A 22049-nucleotide genomic window follows, 5' to 3' on the forward strand; every position below is an offset into this window, starting at 1 on the left:
AAAAAACAAAACAAAAACAAAAAACACACACACAAAGACATAGATGCATTCTACAGATGTGACCTGTTACTTGACCTGATGATCACCTGACTGGTAGATAGGTTTAATGCTATACTGTGAATTCCAGGGAATATGACAAGCAGGCTGCAGGTTGAATATAAGATCTCTAACTTACTAATTACAGCTACTATTATATGCACAACACTAATATTTATAATAAAGAACAAACATTAATTCTTCTATTGAAAGCTAAACCATAACCACTGGATAGTGATTTTCAAGTAGGTCCAAGTCTGATCACTTCTATAATGTAAAGTAAACATCATTTTGTAAGATAACTTTCACTTGGGGACAATAAGCATGGAACAGAGCATTTATGAAAGAAACTGATTATATAGGACTATGAGGAGTTTAGGAGTCTAACATGAAAAATATATTACTTTAACTAACAAACTTTAACATATTTTCTTCATCTTTCATACCCTATGCTAACTCTCCATGCTGTTGCCCGCCTTAAGAGTACAAATGACGCCACCATGCCTTGACTGCAATAAACTATTCTATTCAACTGCTGTTTTGCAGTGCATTATTATTTGCATTCCTAGATCTCTGGACGCTGTGGCCTTGAGAAAAGCAATTATTTTTATGATAATCCATAATACTGTGTTTATTTATACTCTTCTGTACCTGAGGCCTGAACTATTTCAAATAGAGAAGGTGGGGGATTTTGAGCCTCCATCTTCAAATGTGGTTTACACAACTTGCTGTATTCATTTATTTATTTATTTTCTCAACTCATGAATAAATTAATAAGATTGTTTTTTTCCATTAAAACATTTATTTGTTATTCCTTATTTAGGGAGAGTACTACTAACTAATACAACTAATGTCATCGGTAATATCAGATGAATAGATCTGTCATTTAGAGATTTCATTGTAGGGTTATACTAGGTCTAGGTCTACACCAGGACCAAACCAGGACAAGACCAGGATTAAATCAGGACTAGACCAAGACTAAATTAGGACTGACCAAGACTAGAAGAGGACTAAACTGTAAACTCCAAAACTCATCAATATTTTGGACAGTGCTATTTAATCAAATACAAGATGGAAGTGATGAGTGCCTGTCCTGCTGAAGCTCCAGGTATGACTCTAATCATTCTGCACATTGTCCACTAGATGGAGACAACTCTCAGCACACAGAGAATTATATTACTGAATTAAATGTACTTACTCATTTAAAAGAACCATTATGAATACAGTCCATAGCCTAACTGCATAGATTTGTGGTTGTTAAGTTGTAGTTGTTAACTAAAAGTACCTGTATTCCAGGTTTGTTGATAGTGGACCAGTGAAGGGGACATGGCTCCACCCCCGTTTATGAATCATGCATCACGTTCTGAGGGTTCTAGAGGACCAGTGACCCTGGTTACATGTTGATTTGATTATTTGACTCTGACACAGAGTGCTGCATAAATAAAGATTGTTTTATTAGAATCAATGTATTTCACAGTAATTTTGAGCGCTTAAAACAGACATAAATATGATAGATACGTTTATATATAACAGTTGAAGTTTCCAGTTTAAAGGAATAATCTCCATGGAGACAAGCAGGTAGCAGACACCCATCAGAAAAGTTACATACATCTGCCCCGGGTCAGATTACTTTACCTTTGTAGGACACTCTACAGTTAATTTAATTAGTAGTAGTATTAAGTAGTAGTAAGCTAACTAACTTACCTGTGACAGTCAATGTTGCCATCACTGATGTCCATGAAAATTAGGTAAAATAGCCACAAATTGTACTAAATTAAGAGTAACATTACTTAAAAAATATATTTCTCAAGTCTAAGTAAAAAGCAGAAGTCCAAAAAATGTGTTAAGTAGCTACGAGTAAAAGTATTCGGAGACACTACTCCTCAAGTAACTTAAGCTAAAAGTAACTGGACGAAACATCTGATTTGTCATTTAAAGTTAATGCAATTGTTAGAATGAAACATGAAATAGTACTCATGTCCAGTGGGAAGAAAGCACAATATCTGTAAATAGTGACTCAAGTAAATGTATGAGGTCCTAATACATGAGGTCATTGTAATGCTTGTGACAGGCCTGCCCTACACTCAGTGTATGTAACACGATGACTTAGGACAGTTATGAGCTTTTTATGAGCTACTTCAAGTGATAAATACAAAAATGTTGGTGGTCAAATAATGCCTCCTACGTTTATTTCATTGTTGTCACCTGTTGTCTGGGTTTTACATGTTTTTTACATGTTTTTTTTTAACATGGTTTTACAGCGGCTCTCTCCTCAAATTAAATGTAAAGTTAAAAGGAAGTATGAAAGTGGTGTGTACGTGAGTGATGGTGGTGGTCGGAGGGACTGATGGCAGTGATTGGCATGGCAGGCGCTTCTATCAGTCTGCCCCAGGGCAGCTGTGGCTACAATAGTAGCTTACCATCAGCAGGTATAGAGTGAATGAATAACGCTGAATAATGCTCTGTAAAGCGTCTTTGTGACAAAAATGTCTGTGGAAAGCGCTATATAAATAAAGACTTACTTTCTTACTAGTGTAAAAAAAATAAAATCTTTATAAGTGTCAAATTCAACTATGAGGAGTGTTTTTACATTACTTTACCAGTGTTGAGCCGTCTTCACTTTGAAAATTTTAGTTTTAACTCATTTTACTGTGGACCCCATATTACATGGTAAAAGTGTTAAAATTAACAATATATGAGTTGAATTAACACTCTTGAATTTGATGTGTAGTTGTACTACAGTAGTAATACTATAAAACACCTCTAACCCTCCTATGCAAAGAAAAATCACAAGTTTAAAGTAAACGCAAATTCTGGCAGACTGTAGTACCCCACTTTTTCAATACAAACTAACCTGGGGCCCAATTACGTGTCATATGTATTATAGTATTATAATTTAGATAGTTAACAATTATTCAGTTAAAATATAATCAATGACAAAACGTTGCATTTTGTCATACATCAAAGTTTTTTATGAAATCCTATATAATAATTCTTGCTTTTTCACTCTCACCTCTGATCCTCCTATGCCCAGAAAGTATAAGGTGCAATATGCAGGAATTTCTGTAAAACTGCAGAACTGAGATTCAAATTCAGAATAAAAATGACAGTTAACTCAACAAGAAAAGGTTATGTTTTTATCGTAAGTATTTTTGTTTTATGAAACCCTACATAGTATTCCTTAACTTCAATCTACTCCTTTTTTAAAATCAATTAATCACAAAATCAATCAAGAAAGGGGATGATGGGAGTGGTTGAAGGTGGTAAAACTCACCCTGGTGGTCCTCGTCAGAAGAGTCTGAAATCTCCCAATGTTAAACACCCTTTAAATTGTAGCTGGAGTAAGTCAGACTAGTATCACAGGCTGTAATGACTTACACTACTACTACTCACAGTTATTTAAGTAACATATTGAAGAGGCCTAAGGTGTACATCTGGAGGAGTCAGAGTTTGCAAGGCTGATTTGTTATTTTGATGTTTGTGTCTAAACCAGGGGTGTCAAACTCAAATTTACAGAGGGCCGAAATTTTAAACTGGGACTAAATCGTGGGCCAAACTAAATATTTATTGAAAAATTTCTTCAACATCTGCATGTTTTCTCTTCTTTCGAGATATGCAATGTTAAACATTTTCATATTCAAATCAATGTTTAATAATAGTTTTGCTTAAACATTGAATCCAGAAGAAGTGTAATATAAAAATAATAACAACATTTTAAATAAATAATGTCTCTATGGCCGGCGGGCAAGCTCTAATACATATTTAATATAATCTCGAAGACCAAATATAATTATATCGCGGGCCAAATTTGGCCCCCGGGTCTGAGTTTGACATGTCTGATCTAATCTAACTGTAGACTGTTGTGTTCTGGTCGTTCATGTCATGGCCCCTGCAGGTACATAGTGAACCACAGAGTAAAATACCTATGTTTAAAAAAAAATGAAAAAAAAGTGATTCAAAACGGAAAATACAGGCCTAGCAAAATAATAAGTTTTTCCACTGTAAAGTTGAGATGAGAGTGTTTGCAAAAATGATTTAACTACATAAGCCTACATAGCCTGTTTTATGAGTTTCCTCCAGTCCTTGACTGTACTACACCATGGTCGGGGGGTGAGCCCGGAGATGTGTGTGGACATGTCCGCAGTGTGGACGCTGCTGTGTTCAGGAGGTGGGTGGGAATTAGCCGTGTCTCCGTGTGGCGCGCACTAATCCTTCTTCTCACGGGGGCGCGCTCGGATCATTGCTCAGCTCGTTAGCGTCCTCCCGTTTGAGAAAGAGGGTGCCTGTCCATCCATGTTCCAGCCGCGATCCATGCTCCTGCAAAAGCCTCAACTACTCCAGAGCTCTGGTACAGTACATATTTCACTTTTACTTCAGTTAACGCGCGCACGTGGAGTTATAGCTGCGCAGACCAAGTTTAATTATTAAGATGGTTGTTTTGCTAGCTCTGCGCTTGACGATTAGGCTCAGACACTTTCCACTTCCTCGCCATCTGCGCTCCGATGTATGTCATTGAGCAGAGTTTGTACAGTGGGCTAAGCCGCTCCAGATGACACCTGTCTGGGATTAATTAGTTCAAATGGAGAAGTGGGAATACCAGGTTAAACTTTGTTTCACAACAGAAAATAATGTGAAATACTTGTAGGTAGGTATACAGTACAGTAGCCTACCTACAGTACTTGTTTTGGACTCTGTGTCTCGTGTCCTAGTGGACTGATCTAAAACCACTGATTTGTCTCAGTTATTATAAAAAAAAACTGTCCCAAGTGTCTCAACTTTGGACCAGTTTGATACCCGTTAACGCTAAAGGGTGGAATATTTTTTTCCTTTAGACAAAATACACTTAAAACAACAGGCTTGTAAATGACCAGAACACAAAAATGCATTATAGGTTAAAAATACGTTTTTTTTTTCTACCCTGTTTAAAGATGAAAAAGTAACACAAAGGACAAGCAAACATGCTTGCCCGGAGCTACTACACTTTCAAGTACCGCACAAAACGAGATTAAACTTTCAACTTTACCTCCAAATGTAGAATTATCACTTCATACCGTTATTTGTCAATTTTGTCTTATTTGTATTTTTTTATCTGATTTATTCAGTCTATTAAATATAATTGTATTTTTATTATTATAATTTTTTTGTATTTCCAAAACAACCGTATGGAGTAAAAGAGGCTGTAGTTATAATTAGCGGTGTATAATCTTCTCCCTTGTTACCCTCTGCCCGCTGTGAGGGTACTCCTGACCCTGGCTGTTAGCTGGCTTACACAATGCTAAGCTCCACATAGAAACTGCACTATGACTAGCACTGTCTGTGTACAAACATGCAGCAGACAGGTATGTCTACTGCCAAGGAAGCCTAACAGCAACAGTGTCAGTTTGGTTAATTAGAAAGCCTTCATTAGACCTTTTGCAAAGAGTTGTGTAGAAGTATAATAGGGCCTTGTTCTCTATCACTCTTGTATTCATTCATCTTCTTTTTCCATTTTCACCTAACCCAGTGTGACTGGACAGAAGGCTGGGCACAGAGCGTACATTTTTAAATAATGTTTACAAATAAGTAATGAACTGCTCACTTCATTTAATACATGCCAAACAATATTTCTTAATGTGTTAAAGCTACATTAACATTTCTGTCTTATGAAGATACTCCATAGAATGGCATTAAAGTTATCTACTCCCATGGAGATAATCAGGAGGCAAACTACCCATCAGAACAGTTACATAGTGTAATTGCACAATTGAACAAGGAAATAAGTAAGATTAAATATTCACTAGAGAAAACCACAGTTCAGCTACAGCTAGACTTGGGAAATATATAGTTAGTACTCAGTTGCAAATATTCAAGTACTGTACTTTTCAGACACCATACTTTTATTCCCACTTGACACTGTCAATACATTTGACAGTGCTAAGTTCTCTTATTTGAGTAAAATTTTGGTTCCTCTTCCCACTGTGAGTACGTCTACAAGTGACATAAGATGACAATATGAAATTATTTGAAAATTTGTGTTATTTGCAACCCCCTCGTGGTTTTTGAAAATACCAGATTATGATTTAATATAATGTCCTCTCAATTAAATTAAGTTCAAAGTATAAATCTGACTTTGTATCTAATTATTATCTAGTTAGTTACTCTTGCAATTACTCTCTTCCCCAAATACTTCAGTTCTCTTACTCAAAGTACATAATAGTAATCTTACTTGCCTATGCCCATTTTAGTAGGCAAATCACTAAACCTTCTCAGTAGGGACATTTAAAGTAGATCTCTACTGCTGTGTTTTTGTGTCTGACCCTGATAAGACGGGATCATCTGATACAGAGTAAACATTGTAACTGAACTTTTGAACTACCGGACACATTTTCTCTATTTTCATGTTGGCTCCATGACCACAGAGACATGTAAGCACAGGCTTAAGATGTACAGTATTTGAGTCTGACCAGAGTTACATCAAATGTAATTTAAGGCACTGCAGTTTCCTGGAATGAAAACTAAATTTGACTAAGTAGCAAAAATGTCACAGATATATCATGGTAAAATGTGTGATATGATGTAAGTTATGACATCCTTCCTTAATACTAAGTCTCACATGCTGGAATGCATTATATTAGATGTAGACAGCACTTTTTTACAGTATATCTGAGTGAATGATTAGTTTTTATCATTATGTATACCTCACAACTAGTATTACCATCCAGGAAGGAAAGTCTGAAGTATTTGAGTCCATGACTGTCCTAGTAGACTGGCAGACATATTCACTTTGACTGATAATTGCTGTGAAAGGGCATAATCAAAAGACCAATCATAAATATCATATATCATAAACAAACATTTTTCAAGTTAGGAAGTCCCTTTATTGATTATTTAATACGCAGCTTCACAGCATCACCTGAAAATATTTAAATATGCTTTCAAAATACACGATTATGAATGTGCCACAGTGTTGTCATGATGTTTGCCTTTGTTCACAGAGGGATGAAACGTAAAAGAGCATTGTCCTGTGTCAACCATGAGTGACCCCCCCCTCCCCTCGTCCACGCTAGTGTCTCTGGCCCGCTCTCTGTCTGGGATCGGGATTGACTTAACTAATGGAGATACCCTCCCCTCTTCAGACCGGAGCAACTCCCCTCCTCCGGTAAGCACTGTGCTGTGGGTTTAATTAAAACCTCCAAGGACCTGAACTCTTGCATGGTATGCTTGATTTCTCTTTTGTTATTTGGATTGATTGGGACCTGATGTGTGCAAAAATATAGAGCATTAGAGAATTATATTTTTATTATATTTTATATTTATATGTCCACATATGAAATATAAAACATTCATTTTATGTTTTAATCATTTTGATGGAACTCACTAAAGTCAAAATTTAATAGTGATTTGCAAAAACTATTTATTAAGTGCCTAAACAACCCAAAATTTGTTGGACATATATGTCCACATATGTGGACGCTAGGTCCTGGGAGGCTATGTGAGTTTCACACTGACACTGATGAGTGAAAGTAAAAGAGCTTTCGATCTGAGAGTGAGCTTGGGCCAGTGTGCACACCTTAGCTGCATTCTGGAGATCAGTAAATTTGCCCCAGTAAACTACAGTATATTGATGTATCGTTTAATATATGATAGGATGGAACAATATTTTAGGTACTTTTTTTTTTGCATGAATGGGGAATGTTTTGTTGTTTTTCAATACCATGACTCATTATAGATACATTCTGCTATTTATTATTTATTGCAGCCCATTCTTTTTTTCGCTATATTTTACATTTAGGAAAGTGTTTACTGAGTTTATCAGACTTTAGGGTTATGAGGTGAAAGTGGTTCAGTATTTGGCATGTGTGTGAACAAGAATTGATATATGGTCATAGCAAGAGCAGCTGAGCTACTATCCTTTGCCACTGGAATAAGACCAAATCCAATGGACATTTCAAGTCTTGAATGAATGAATCATTCTGTGATTAACCCTCTTCGTAATGTTGTGGTTGCCCTGTTTTTCCTGTGTGTTTCCGTGTGAATAATACATTTTAAAGGTAGTTATTTTTAATGCATGCTTCTTTGAGTAAACCTAAAGCATCTAAATTGTCCCCCGTTATAAAGGGAAAATCAGGAAAGTAGACAAAATACAAAAAAGACAGTAAACCCAAACTAAACAAAGAGTAAATGTAAAGTACATGTATGTGTTGATAGGTGACAGGCATTGAGTTGGGCCCGGGGCTCTATTTTGCTGATGGGAAGCGTAAAGTGGACTACGTCCTGTCCTTCAAGTGCAAGAAGAGACGAGCATCCAAGTCACGCCTGTCCATCGCGTCCAATGGCAGCATCCCCTTCCCGGGCACCAGGTCTGATGAGGGGGAGTCCGGAGAATGTGCCACCACGGTTGACCCGGAAGAGCAGAGGCTGACGGAGGAGGAGAAGGTGCTCATGAGGGAGGAGTTTGAGGCTCAACTAGTGGAAGCTGGGCTGCAACTGGAGAGGGACAAGGAGGTGAGGGAGCCACGGGAGCACTGTAATCTGTATGTCTATAGACCAGATACTGTTCTACGCAGAGCTGAAAGTAGTGTTGTCATAATACTAACATTTCAAACTTGATCCTGATACAAAGGAATAGATCCTAAACTCAACACAACAGAATATGATTTTACTTTCTTTTATATTGCCATGTGCCCTTATATCTGTGTAATTCCTCAGTCATTCAGATCCATGTGTACCAGTCTGTGGCCTTACACTTATCTGATACAGCACAAGCTCATTGTAAAGCTATTCAGGAAAGGTTCACTTGTGTCCTGTGAATGTGACTTTTTTAGTATTGACCTGACCCATTGAGTATCTAGTTTTAAACAAATTTTAGTATTGACTAGTATCTGATTTTGTATACTTTTGACGGCCTTAGCTGCAAGATTAATTGCAATCAAATTGAAATCGTAATCTGAATAAACACAATTTGCAAATCACAAGGCCATTATTTTTGAAGTACCATAATTTCCTCCATAAACAACAACATTTCCTGTTTTATTCTGCATAAAAACTGTTAACCCTGTAGTTTAGATCTGTTCAAACATTTTCTGAAGCGTGATTCTTGTATTACTTTGTTCATATTTTAGTGTTTTTTTCAATTCTTCTATTGGTGTTTAAAATGCGAACTTTAAACATAATCCTAATTTAAAAACAAATTGTAAATCTAATCACAATGCTTGTCAAATAAAATCGTAATTACAGATTTTTCCCAACCAGTCAATCGTAGAGCATTAGAGAGAGCATTGCATTAGAGAGGATGGATCACTCAGTGCCCTGTGTATGTGTGTTTGTGGCATGTCGGCATTTCAAATCACTCTGTTTTGGTTCAGGCTTAAGATTGTGTGAAGCTAAAGGCCAGATTACAGAACCTTCACCAAGATGTAGTATTCTGTAGTAAACACTCAACTATTACTACTACGACTGCTGTTGCTGTTATGTCCTTAAACACTGTTTTTTTAGTCAGTGTGCAAGTGCTTTTCGTGTGATTTTACTGCTGAAATGATGAAACACAATTGGTTAATAATGAATATTTTTGGCTTTATATTTTCTTCCAACTTTGGAAGATGAGAAAATGGATTAAAACATGTCTCTTTTACATTGTGATAAAACATCTTCTATATTCATTATTTGCATTGTGGTAACATGTGATAGTTCAGTCTCAGCCCCGAGCTCATAATAACACCTCATACTGCAACACTGCAGACACTGTAAAAGCCCCGCATTGGAGACTGGACATTTTTGAGTGGATGTAAGTTTCATGCTGTTCCTTCAACTCTTCTGTTTTACCTGTAAGTGCTTCTGCACCATTGTTAAAAAACAGTTAATATGATTCACACTATTTACTTGTTGCCATGCGTGCATCACTATTGGCATGCTGGTGGTCATCCAATGACTGCGTGGAGGCATGACTAGCACCACCCCCTATGAGCTGGTCTCAGGTCTCAATCATTCCAGACTGCTTTGGAAGGTAGTACCTCCAGCGGTCCACTTTGGACCCCAAAAAGGGGGCAGTACGGATCTCTTTACTCAGTGGAAACATTCAGGTTCCACACCGTTCCGCCTTGTACCAGTCCTTTGGAAACAAGGCTATAGGGTTGCCAAACCAGTAAAGAAATAACTACTAAAACTGTTATTGAAACTACTAGCAGATACTTACTTGACTAAGGACAAATCACAGGACAGAAATGAACCTTTCCTGAACAGCTTTAGAATGATCTTGAGCTATATCAGAACATGTATAAGAGCACATAGACTAGTATACGCCCATGGAACAACTGAGGGATTACACATATACTCTATAAGGCCACATAGTAATAAAAGAAAGTACTATGATTTAATGTTGAAAATCGCTTTCTACCGTGTAATCAGTATTGGTTGAGTGTCAGTATTATAAAGTCTATTACTTGAAATCTAGTTTAAAATTTTAGCATCATGACAACGCTACTGCAACATTAGTTTGACTAACAGAGTTCTGCACACCCAGACTTCATGGTACAGGGATAGTATTTGTTATGTATGTGTCATGTGTGGTCTTTTGGGCTTCTGTTGGTCGCTGCTGCCTGGTTTTGAATTAATAGGATTGAGCACTTACTATATAAGAGCGTACTTACAGCTTTAGAGGAGCATCTCAGGTCAAGCACTCATAAGGCAAAGTGACAATTTACATACTGTTTAGGGCTGCATGATTTTGGAAAAAAAATATCTAACTGTAATTTTTGTGTAAGTGTTTTGGTTGCGATTTCATTTGTGATTTATCTTTAAAAAGTAGGATTCTGTTCAGAGTGCACATCGTAAATAACTCCAGGAGCAGTGACATTTGAAGACTAAAATATGAACTGAATCCAATATAAGAATACCGTGAATTACAGAACATGGTAACACATCTATACACTTTTAATAACCTAAAAGCATTCACAATAACTTGTATTATTCATGCAATACATAGTAATTACTAAACATTTTAATAAACAATTTGTTCATTATGAATTATGCTTCAACTCAAATTGTTATTTTGATGTGATTTGTGACAACTTAGAGATGGGACATGAGCTAACAACATAAAATTACCACAAGAATGTTCCCTTGTGCAATTTAAAATTTAAAAGATATTAAAATAATACTTGTCCAAATTTATGAACTCATCAACACAATTCATTTATCATATTATTATAGGGAAATTTCTTGTGGACCTGATCTCATGTCTCATCTTGTGGGACTTGTGTCTCAGAACTGGTATAAAGAGATAGGGCGGGTGATATATCAGTTTCAATATTGGCCAATATATTTATCAATATTTTAACTGCTAGCCCAGTCTCTGTGAGCCCATCAGATTTGTCTTTTTGAGCGGACTCGTGAGTAAAAATGGAAATAGAAGAGCGTTATATGCCTATATATTTACACAATCACATAACAAAGTATTATTATCCCATGCATTGTATGGTGCTGTGTTGTTTGTCACAGAGGGCACATGGCATCAGGTTCCTGCGCCTGCACATCCCCTGGCCCCTCCTCAGCCGCGAGGCAGAACTCCAGAAGATTAAAGTTGCTGTCAAAAAGGTCAGGACCTACTTAAAGTGACCTTAATCAGCTTAACTTTTCACAGAATGTCGGAAAAATAAATACATGCTTTTGTCTGTATATGTTTTCATAATGTGTTTGTTTATCATGATACAGAATCATATACATGTTTGATTGTGACAAGAAACCTCAGAGATTTATAATTATTTATTATTATCTCTATGTCAGATTATCTAATAAATTGGACTGCAACAATTAATTGACTAAAGAAGAAAAGAAAAAAAAAAAAAAAAATTGTATTTTGATAATCATAATCATTATCTGGACTATATAAGGAATCACAAGAATAAACAATTCCTGATTTCAATAATAATTATTAGAATTATTCATAAATGGTCTTCATGCTCAGGCACCATATTTCAGTTGAAAATGTATTCAAAAAGTCTAGATGTAAAATAGAAATAATTGTTTGACTAGTTAGTTGTAGTCCTGCCAATAGATCAGCAGTCTTCAGTATGTGACCAATCAATGTTTATGAAGTCATGTAAAAAGCACTTTATATTTGGGTGAACTTGAAAAAAAAAAGATTATTCTTTTTCCTTCTAGAATTCTCATTATTACTCTCACAATATTTACTTCTTATGATTATATTGTGACTTTAGAAATCTAAATGTATTAAATTAATATACTTTTGTTTGTTTTGAGTAGAAGTGTGACTTGCGTAAGCGCACAGGTATCGCTGGTGTGTGGGATTACATTATAGCCAAAATGTCTACTCCATTCCAACCGGATGTCCCTGACCTGGAGATCCAGAGAGACCCCCAGACCCGCATCCGCTTTAAGACCCTCAAACACGCCTTCATCAGGGACAAGCTCCACCTGTGAGTGGCGTTACCTGATAACAATTGTATTGTTTATTATTACTCTTAATTACAAAAAATACTGGACATGGTGTCTTGGTTATCAAGACAATTTTACAATCAGAAAGCAGAATGAGCCTTTCATGAGTCTCTTACATGGGTTGCCAGTTTCAATGCTGAAATCCAGTTGGTTAAAAAAAGTTATTCTGATCTGAATCGTCACTACCTAAACTACAGCAAATGCAACCAAACATTAATCAGTGCTAATGCAGCCTGAGGCATGGCCTGTCCATGTACTGAGAATGAGAAAATCTATGTTTCCTCTATCTACAGGTTCAGGCACTGGTAACCCAAGTTCAGTTGTGATTGTAGTAACTTTTTTAAAACTGTTAAAGCAAAGGCTACATACAGTTCATTTAACATGGCTAATAATACCTGTATATATTAATATAGAATAGATCCATTTAGTTTAGTATTTAGATCATTTGGCTTGATTATTAAGCATGACATCATTCAAAAATATATTGTAAAGGTGTAAAGTGTAACTTTTCTGGTCTTCATGGAGATGTTCTTTGCTTTATAATGTTCTGTAGTATAGCATTACATATTTTAATGAAGGAAGGCAAGTTACAGGTCAAATCTGTGGAGAGGCAATCCTACCCACAATAAGAGTCGGTGTTTTTAATTCAGTTCAATTCAATTCAGAAAGATTACAGTCAATTTTCATATGAAACATATGAATTATTGAAATCGTGTCCCTCACTCCCAGTCTTCTAAATAAATAATAATAATATTTATAAATGGAAAAGTCTAACTTTTCTTCTTTGGGGAAACGCAGATTCTTAGCTTCCTGGCTGCCTGGTGGTTAGAGAGGGGAGAGAGATCAGCATCCTGACAGCCTGGTGGATGAAGCTGTTAGTGAGTCTGGTGGTGCAGGGACGGAGGCTCCTGTACCTCCTCCCAATATATTTATAATATATTTATAGCAATAAAATGTGTGTAGTTAAAAAAATGCTAAATAAATATGTAAGGAGGTAGTGTACACTCCACCAGAAAAGTTACATTGTTCACCTTTCGTTTCAAGGTAAAAAAAAAAAAAAAAAAGTTTATCAAAGAAATAAATTAAATGTCATGAAACAAAAAATCTAGTCTGTTTACACAGTGCATACTATTACTGCTCTGTCTTCTGTTACAGGTATGACATCAAATCTACAGAGACCCTCTTTGACAACGCCACGCGCAGCAGAATAGTACGTACAAAGCTTTTCCCTTTGTTTTTCACACATTTGGTAATATCCAGTAATAACAAGTCTTTCCTCTTTTTAAGGTGGCTGAGATCATTTCTCGTATTACTTGTACACAAACTTGCCAAACCACTGGTAAGAACAGATTTGTCACTGCTAAAGCATTTGTAATGTCTCATTTATAGTAACTTGTTTTGGTCTTCTCCACAGGTATCCAATCATTACTGGCTCGAGGAGTATATGAGTCTGCCTTCCCTCTACATGACGTAAGTTTGAACAAGATTGTGTGTGGGGATCAGCTGTTAGCTCGCTGTTTAATGTTTTACACAGGACCATTCACTGTACTGTTTTATACAGGGGTCATTCACCAGGAGGGGGCGCAGGGACCAGCGCAATGACAGACAGGTGAGATCACCAAACCGTGTTTGACAATATTGACAAAGATGAGAATTTTACAAAGCAATATAGCAGTAACATTCCCTAGAACAGCCTTTTTTTTATAATTCAAATGTTTGTGTTTTTCTTTGACATTAAAAATGAAAAAACAAAACCAGTGATGGGTACAGACCAAATAAACATAAAATGCATAGTATTTACAACATCTAAACTGATGCAGACACAAATAAACAAAAACCGTCCCAATCGCATTCATTCCCCAAAATGTTTTCACATTCAGCAGTGTCTATTATCACATTTTTAGTATAGGAGAACTAGGCTCCTTCCACATTCTCAAAACTTGTTCAGGGCATGTCACCTAGACAATATTTTTTTTTAGTTGTTGTTGTGCAACTTTGTGTCTTTTTTTTCTCCAGCCCTTATCCTTGAAAACGTGTCTTGTATTCGCAGTGTTAGAAATAATTTTTTTCTAACTGTCTCTCAGATTCTCCATGAAGAATGGGCCAACTATGGAGTAATGTACAAATACCAGCCTGTGGATCTGATCAGGTACTTAGCAACAAGTCTAAACTGACAGAACTGGCTAAGGACTTTGAAACACAGTCCTGTATTTGTGTGTGTGACAGAAAATACTTTGGAGAGCAGATTGGCCTATACTTTGCATGGCTGGGAGTATATACTCAGCTCCTCATCCCTCCCTCACTGCTCGGCATCATCGTCTTCCTCTATGGCATCTTTACTGTGGACTCCAACATTCCCAGGTCAGTCCTCATAACTCATGGCACCTGCCTTTCATAGCCACTGTTGCCTCTGCTACCTCTTCCGCTGAAGATCTTAAGTGTTATTAAGTGTTGCATTTAGTTTTGTATTTGTTGCAGTTCTTGTTCTTTAACAATATGATACATTTGGAAAAGATTTTATCTTGCTTTAGAGTTAGTTATTCTGTCAGTTTGCAGTAGTAGTTGTTTTCAAAGTATTTATTAAAAGTTAGCAGTTATCACTGGAATTAGCATAGCATACGTGCTATTGACTCAATATTAAACCTTTCTTTGATCTAGTTTTATACAATGGCCTGACCGATATATTGGTTGTCCGATATTATCGGCTGATCTGGGCACTTGGAGACATATTGGCTATTGGCCTTCATCTTGCCGATATGGGCTGATAGTTTACGTAGGCATGTTATACCTCATTATAAAGCATAGATTCTCTATATTATGTCCAATTTACAGATAAATGTCCTAATATGTGCCGCCGCATCAGTATTTATCTGCAGAGTAATTTCTTCGTGTCTGTGATGTCATACTGCCCCTGAACACACCCCCAGAGTCACGTCACTCACGTGCGTGTGTTTACACCTGCACGCAGCCATAGATCCATGTGCAAAACACTGAGGCCTGCTTTAAATGCTCTTGAGTCTGATCAGCGATATTGACTATAAATAAAAGTGAACTTTAGTGCAATTTCGGCCAAAATTACTGCTCGTTTTATCACAGTGCGAGTGTGGAGAACAAAGGACTGTCTCCACAGACAGAAGACACACACACAGCTGCTGTCAACATGCTGGATTATAATATTTTTATAGATGATTGTTTTGAGTCAAGATTAAATGTACACTTATTTGTGAAGACTTGTGATCTGAGAGGTCCCTGTGTGAGCGGGGAGTGTTGCAAATGTGCTGGTTTTGGAGCTACTTTTCACTCTTTCTCACTGGTTAGCTTTTAGTTGGTGTAGCTACCACACATAAACGTGCTGTTTTCTCTTCCACTGGCTTAGTGTAAAGTGACTACAGTGGCTGTACGCACATTACTGGACCTGCATTGATGTGTAAATGAGCTGTGAAAAGAGGCGTGCATGATCACCATTTCCGCATATAAGTAATTACCGCTACACCATACACATTTACCGCTAAAGGCTGATAGCGGTAGTTTTGACTTTTTTTACAGATTAGAAAGTCATGGAAAAATGCCATAAGACCGACCTACTGTCCTTAAATATGACTGTAAAGATTTAGAATAACAGTAAATTTTGCCTAAACAAACCCAATTTAAAATCCAATAGAGCCAGACCTAAGTTTTGTAATCTGTTAAAGATTTACAGTGAATTTGTACATCACTAAATATATAAATAAATATATAAATATATTGGCTATCGGCACCTCCAACTCCCATTTTATCGGTATCATATCGGCTGCAAAAAAATCAATATCAGTCGGGCCCTACTTTATACTGGACAAATATGCACCAAAAGTGTATAGCGAATCATAACAATTTGACAGTAAAATATTTGTTTTATTTCATCAAAGCACCTCAAATCTTGCACACATTAATGAGGTTTAGAAACTGGAGCTGGAAGTTAGATAGTGACTGTTGTTATTCATTGGCAATTGGCAATTGTCTGTGTTGTCTTCATCAAAATGAATGTTTTTATTTATCCTATTCAAATTAATGTGATAGCATGTTATAATAACAATTCTAAACATGTGTCTTGTAGAAGGGTCTAAAGTTCTTTTAATCACTTTAAAGCACTTCATGGTCCAGCACCAGCCTACATCTACAATATGTTAAATCTCTGTATCCCGCCTAGAACAATGCTCATTTGAAATAGGTCTTAGGGAAATTCCTCAAAAGAGAGGAATGAAAATTGAGATGCTGCTTTTATAATGTACACTGTGGTACTAATTCCAGACATAAGAGGAGCCCCAGTTCTTAGTACTTACTTAGTACGTCATAGCACCTCCCTCAATATCCTGTGCATGTTCATTCAATTCTTTGGCTCTTCCCTCTGCTCTGACAGTGAGGAGACCTGTAATGACAAGCTGAACATCACTATGTGTCCTCTGTGTGATGGCGTCTGTGACTACTGGCAGCTCAGCTCTGTGTGCTCTTTGGCCAGAGCCACGTACCTATTTGACAATGGAGCCACCGTCCTCTTCGCCATCTTCATGTCTCTGTGGGGTAGGCATCACTTACACTGTCTCACTTCTCAGCTGGTCCCATAGCAGAAGTACTCCTCAATATTACAGCAAAACAGAGATGGACAGAGAGAGAGCTGTCCACCACCGAATGTTATCACCTAACAAAGGCTAGGCTACTGTAGTGTGTTGAGAGACTTGTCTAGCTGGGAAAATACAGATAAATCTGCATAGGTTATTATTAAGATTATTGTAAATATGATCAAATTTAATCTGACAGACATATTGTGAATATATTTACATAATTTATTCTAAGACTAGGTATACTCTAAATAGGCCTGTTTAAAAATAGTCAACATAAAAGAAATTTAAAAGCCAAAAACCTTAAATAATCTTCTGCCTTTTCACCACGATTGCAACATTTGTGAAATTGTGCATGTTTGTGAGCCAGGAAAACCAAATCTCTGGCCTAGTTTAGCAGTTTAGTAGTGTCTAAAATGCATATGAACATGATTGGGGGGATTTTCCAAAACAGCAGAAACACACCTGATTATACTCACAGAGTACAGTTCAATCCTACAAGGAGAGGCATTTAAGTGCATGGGGAAGAACAGGCAGGGTTTATGGGTGTACTCACTAATTTTTGATCAGTCAGGACATAAATGATAGTCCTTTTATTGTGTACTAGTTTACAGTAAAAGGGGAAATATTTGACCACAATGATGTTGTTTTCCTTGTAGCTGCATGCTTCCTGGAGCACTGGAAAAGGCGTCAGATGTATCTGAAACATGCCTGGGACCTGACCAGTATGCAGGATGAGGAGGTGAGCTGGGTCACACGAACAGCTGACTGTAGATGGTGCAGTTCAAATGAGCTTGTCAAATATTTTCAGTACAGTATATTTCATCTCCAGTATGTCTGAATACATATCTGCACAATTTAATAACACCAGAGCAGAAATATGTATGTGTGTTTTTATAAAATGTCTATTTAAAATGCAAACATGGCAGACGGATAATGTTTAAAGGGCCCATATTACGCTGTTTTGTGATCTCTGTTATGATGTTGTTTTCTCATCAGAAACATACCTGGAGTTGTGCTCTTATTCATTCAGAAGTGTTTAACACGCAAGCCCTGCATATTTAGGCTCACTCACCCTGTAATGTCATATGATAACACAGAAAGTGCTCCACTATTTTTTTTGTTTATGAAGGTGTATCTCCATACACCTTCACTAGAATTATTTGGATAATTTCAGCCCCGGAATTACCAGTCTCTACTGAACTAAAGGTAAAAAGTAGCTGTTAACTTCCCTTGTTAACTGCCAATTTTTGACACCACAAGGTGGAACAGAGCATTTTCAGCTTTGGAGATGTAAACAGACTAATAATAAAGGATTGTTCATACGTGTGAATGAAACAAAACACAGCTCCTGTTTTTGATGACGTACAACATGATAACATGGCTTAAAGCTCACAAGAGTCCATTTTGTGTAATATAGGGCCTGTCAATCAGACATATGAAAGAAAAGCAGAAAAAATTACCTTGTGGATAACAGTGGGGCAAGGGCCAAGCATCTACCTTCGGACTGGAGGGTTGCCAGTTGGACACCCACCAGAACAAAAATGATATATATTCCAACAATAACACAACATAATCTTAGCCATGTGGCATTCTAAAAGTGTGTTTGAGGTCTGTGGTCATGTAGGGTGAGACAACCTTTTGACCTGCGCTGGAGTTGGTTATGGAGGGCTTCTTTAGATTGCACTGGAGATTATGGCTCATGTCTTAGCCCCCTGTGCCTGATATAGACAAACACAAACACTCAAATAGTGCAGCCTCAGACTTATGGCCGGGCCTTTAATGGGATAGGCCTGTTCTGAAAACACTGGGCAGGAGGAGGGGGGTAAAGGAGGTATACAGCAGCATACATCTAATGAACTGAACTCTCTCTTTTTGTGTGTGTTTGTAAATGCTGCGGTCTATAGGAGCGTGTGCAGGTATGTATCCTCTATCCAGTGCTACTTAATAATAGTGGAATGTTATAATAACCATAACATCAGGTTTAATTGAACGCCTTATAAGAAAACACAAAGCAACACTTAATAATAACTGCACTTTTAATAGCCTTAGTAAACCATGAACAAAGCCTTAATTCATAATGAACAAATAGTAGCATTAGCAGGAGGAGACCCTCCTCCAGGTCAAATAGGGCTTGTGAAGATGCAAGCCCACTCTCAGTAAAGACATAAAAGTAAAGATTCTTTCTAAGGTAAATTATTTTGCTGAAACGTTACATTTGGCTTAAAGTAGTTACTAAGCTTCATTCATCAGTATGAATATTATACGTTTTTGTGCATACATTAATTAGGCTAATTAAGGTGTAGTTATTATAAAATCACCATTTTATAATAACTACAAAACAAACTGCAAATCCACATTAATTTAACAGTAGTTCATTCACATACGAATGCTTAAATAATGCATTTTGTTGTTCAATTCGTACAATTCTATTTATTTTATTCAGCCTCAAATCACAACACATCATAGGAATTTTTGAGTCTAGCAAACTTTTACATAAATAGCGCAAATTCAACGTTTGTTAAAACTTCACCAAACTGATCATTTGTCCACTACAGAACATGAATGTGCTAGTAACATCTATTTGTTACCAGCTTCTTCTGTACATGTGAATTGTTGCAGCTAATGTTGCTTATGAATATAACCATGCTTGTGTGTGGTGTTTTAGGAGGAGCTGAGGCCAGAGTACGAGTCAGCTTTGCAGGAGAAAAGAGACAAGATGAAAGCTCAGACCAAAGAAAAGGTTAGTAGGACCTCCTCTAAGCTCTTTGGAAAAGTATCATTATATAGATCCCTTTGAAGTTTGTAAACAAATACATTCTAAATCCTGGAATGCAGGGAATAATTCCAAAGGAGAAATAGTGATAAGGCTTCGTGTCGTCAAATATATAACTGTCATTTCTACCTTGGAAATTTTCTTGCTTATTTACTGTTATAAAGAGAGAACAACATCATTTAGATCTGATGTCAGTTGATCATTAAAAATGTATTAAAGTTTACATAATTTTGCCTCTAGTCGCCTCCATTCTGTAATTCTGATGATGACTATTTTAAAGGGTCCCCAGCTGTTTGAATGTGACAGATTTTAATAGTTATGTTAAATATTACATATTTTAATTGTTATGTTATATTAATTGTTGTGTTAATTGTATGTTACAGGTGAAAAATGCATATGAGCTGGATGGTGAGACAGATCGAATGCTCTTCCTTCAGGTACGACAATGTGATGGTTTGGGGAGGGCTGTCCCCAAACATACCAGGGTCCACTCAGGTCAACCACACTAGACACTGGACACTGTGACTAAGCACTAAAATCAGTTCTCAAATTACACATCATATAAAGGTGCATTTCTGGATTTTATTATTTGACTCCATATTGCAGCAAAGGTCAGACCAAGCTATAGGTCAGATCTGTGGAGAGACAACCTCAATCACAGCAAGAATGCATGTTTTTAAAGATATTATTGAGCATAGATCAGAAATTTACATAATATAGGCTCTTTGTGTTAAGATAATTACAGAATGCTAACATTTTCTACTAAATGTAAATACCTTTCCTAAATCATTTTAATGATCCTAGATCTCTCTCTCTGCACACCATACTGTTGTTTGTGAGCACGTCACATGCAGTTGAACCCCTGCTTCTACAGGCAGTAGTTGAGTCCAAAGCAGCTTACCTGGTGAGATTAGCCCTGGTTACACATGGATAGAGAGAAGAGGAGGAAGAGAAGGATGAAGAGGGAGGGGGGATCACACCTCTCTGTGTCGACATAAAGCAAGACACCACCATATTTACTGTATGTGTGCTGACATGTGAGGTTTAAATGGATTAAATACATGTTCGTACACAGCAGAATTACCTGAGCCCCACTCTCATGATTAAGGCATTACTCTTATAGTTATTTCATACATCTTAACTATTTTAAAGGTTTATTGCTTAACTCCTGTTGAAGAGTTTATTCATTGTTGCTGAAAAATGAGAAATATACATTCCTGACTAAAATGACAGTGGCAAGCCAGCTGGCATTAGCCAACAGTTTCATTCTCAACTTTTTGTTGAAAATCAGACATCTAAACAGAACCATAAACACTTGTATTGATCACAGGCTCCTGAAAATTTGTTGTGTAAAAACATTTTGTTTTAGTTTTTTTGCAGTGTTTGCTAATGTGTGCATAGTGTCACCATGTTAACTGCTGAGCATTCTGCTATATAGACACACATTTAGAACACCCCCAGCGTGATGTCACTGCAAATATCAACTGGGGGTAGGATTGCCTTTCCACAGATCTGACCTGTAACTTGGCCTGGTGGCACCACCTGCTCTCCATGGAAATAATTAAATTCAATGCCAACACTCTGCTCCACACAGCAACTGCAACTGGACTCTCTTGAGCATGCTAACAGGGCAGCAGCTTTACTTGCTGATTTGCCTGATACAAATGCTTTACAATTCTATAATATGTCTATGCCTTCAATATCTGTATCTTTCTGACTTCTTTCTACAGCAAGAGGTTGAGTCACTGAACATTGAAGATCATCTGTGTGGATACCTCATCAATGTGTCCACGTTCATTTTTTTGGTATGGAGAATACTTTAAGTCCCGTGTCATCATCACTGCCCAAACATAGAAAAAATACATTTATTGTTATCAGTGTAGCTATGTATATATCCACAATAGGTTGTGTTCACCTTCTGGAGTTAATATTCACCTTGTTTCTCTGTTTGAAACACTTTGGCTAATCAGATACAAAGAATCGTCATGAAGTTCCACCTTTTCCGAATTGCTTTCAGCAAGAGCCATTGATATATGTTCAACTCAGAGTGCTCCACAAACTTGTAATATTAATCTTCTGGCTTAAAGTCCTTTTAACTGACAACAATCATGTCTTTGGGGTTGAATAGTGGAACCATTTTTTGAAGCTATTGTCAGAGCTTCAGGTCAACAAATCAGCAATCTGATATTTAAAAAGCAAATTCGATTGTA

At 36.9% G+C, this 22049-nt stretch overlaps 1 protein-coding gene across 1 annotated transcript in view; it reads left to right on the plus strand.

Moving 5' to 3' along the window:
• Positions 1–4235: 4235 nt before the first annotated feature.
• Positions 4236–22049, plus strand: part of LOC110169185 (anoctamin-1) — a 28400-nt gene continuing 10586 nt past the window's right edge. Inside the window, exons 1-17 of the mRNA XM_055155422.1 lie at positions 4236–4384; positions 7011–7174; positions 8224–8520; positions 11512–11607; positions 12277–12449; positions 13624–13678; positions 13756–13807; positions 13883–13938; positions 14030–14077; positions 14553–14617; positions 14695–14829; positions 16865–17025; positions 17723–17805; positions 18971–18982; positions 19732–19806; positions 20223–20276; positions 21570–21644. Of these exons, the coding sequence (XP_055011397.1) occupies positions 7049–7174; positions 8224–8520; positions 11512–11607; positions 12277–12449; positions 13624–13678; positions 13756–13807; positions 13883–13938; positions 14030–14077; positions 14553–14617; positions 14695–14829; positions 16865–17025; positions 17723–17805; positions 18971–18982; positions 19732–19806; positions 20223–20276; positions 21570–21644 (1563 nt within the window). The 5' untranslated portion in view covers positions 4236–4384; positions 7011–7048. The remainder of the gene's footprint in view (positions 4385–7010; positions 7175–8223; positions 8521–11511; positions 11608–12276; positions 12450–13623; positions 13679–13755; positions 13808–13882; positions 13939–14029; positions 14078–14552; positions 14618–14694; positions 14830–16864; positions 17026–17722; positions 17806–18970; positions 18983–19731; positions 19807–20222; positions 20277–21569; positions 21645–22049) is intronic.

The sequence above is a fragment of the Boleophthalmus pectinirostris genome, unplaced genomic scaffold (genome assembly GCF_026225935.1).
Source record: "Boleophthalmus pectinirostris isolate CB_2022bp ecotype Guang Dong unplaced genomic scaffold, ASM2622593v1 HiC_scaffold_2, whole genome shotgun sequence".
Lineage (NCBI taxonomy): Eukaryota > Metazoa > Chordata > Actinopteri > Gobiiformes > Gobiidae > Boleophthalmus > Boleophthalmus pectinirostris.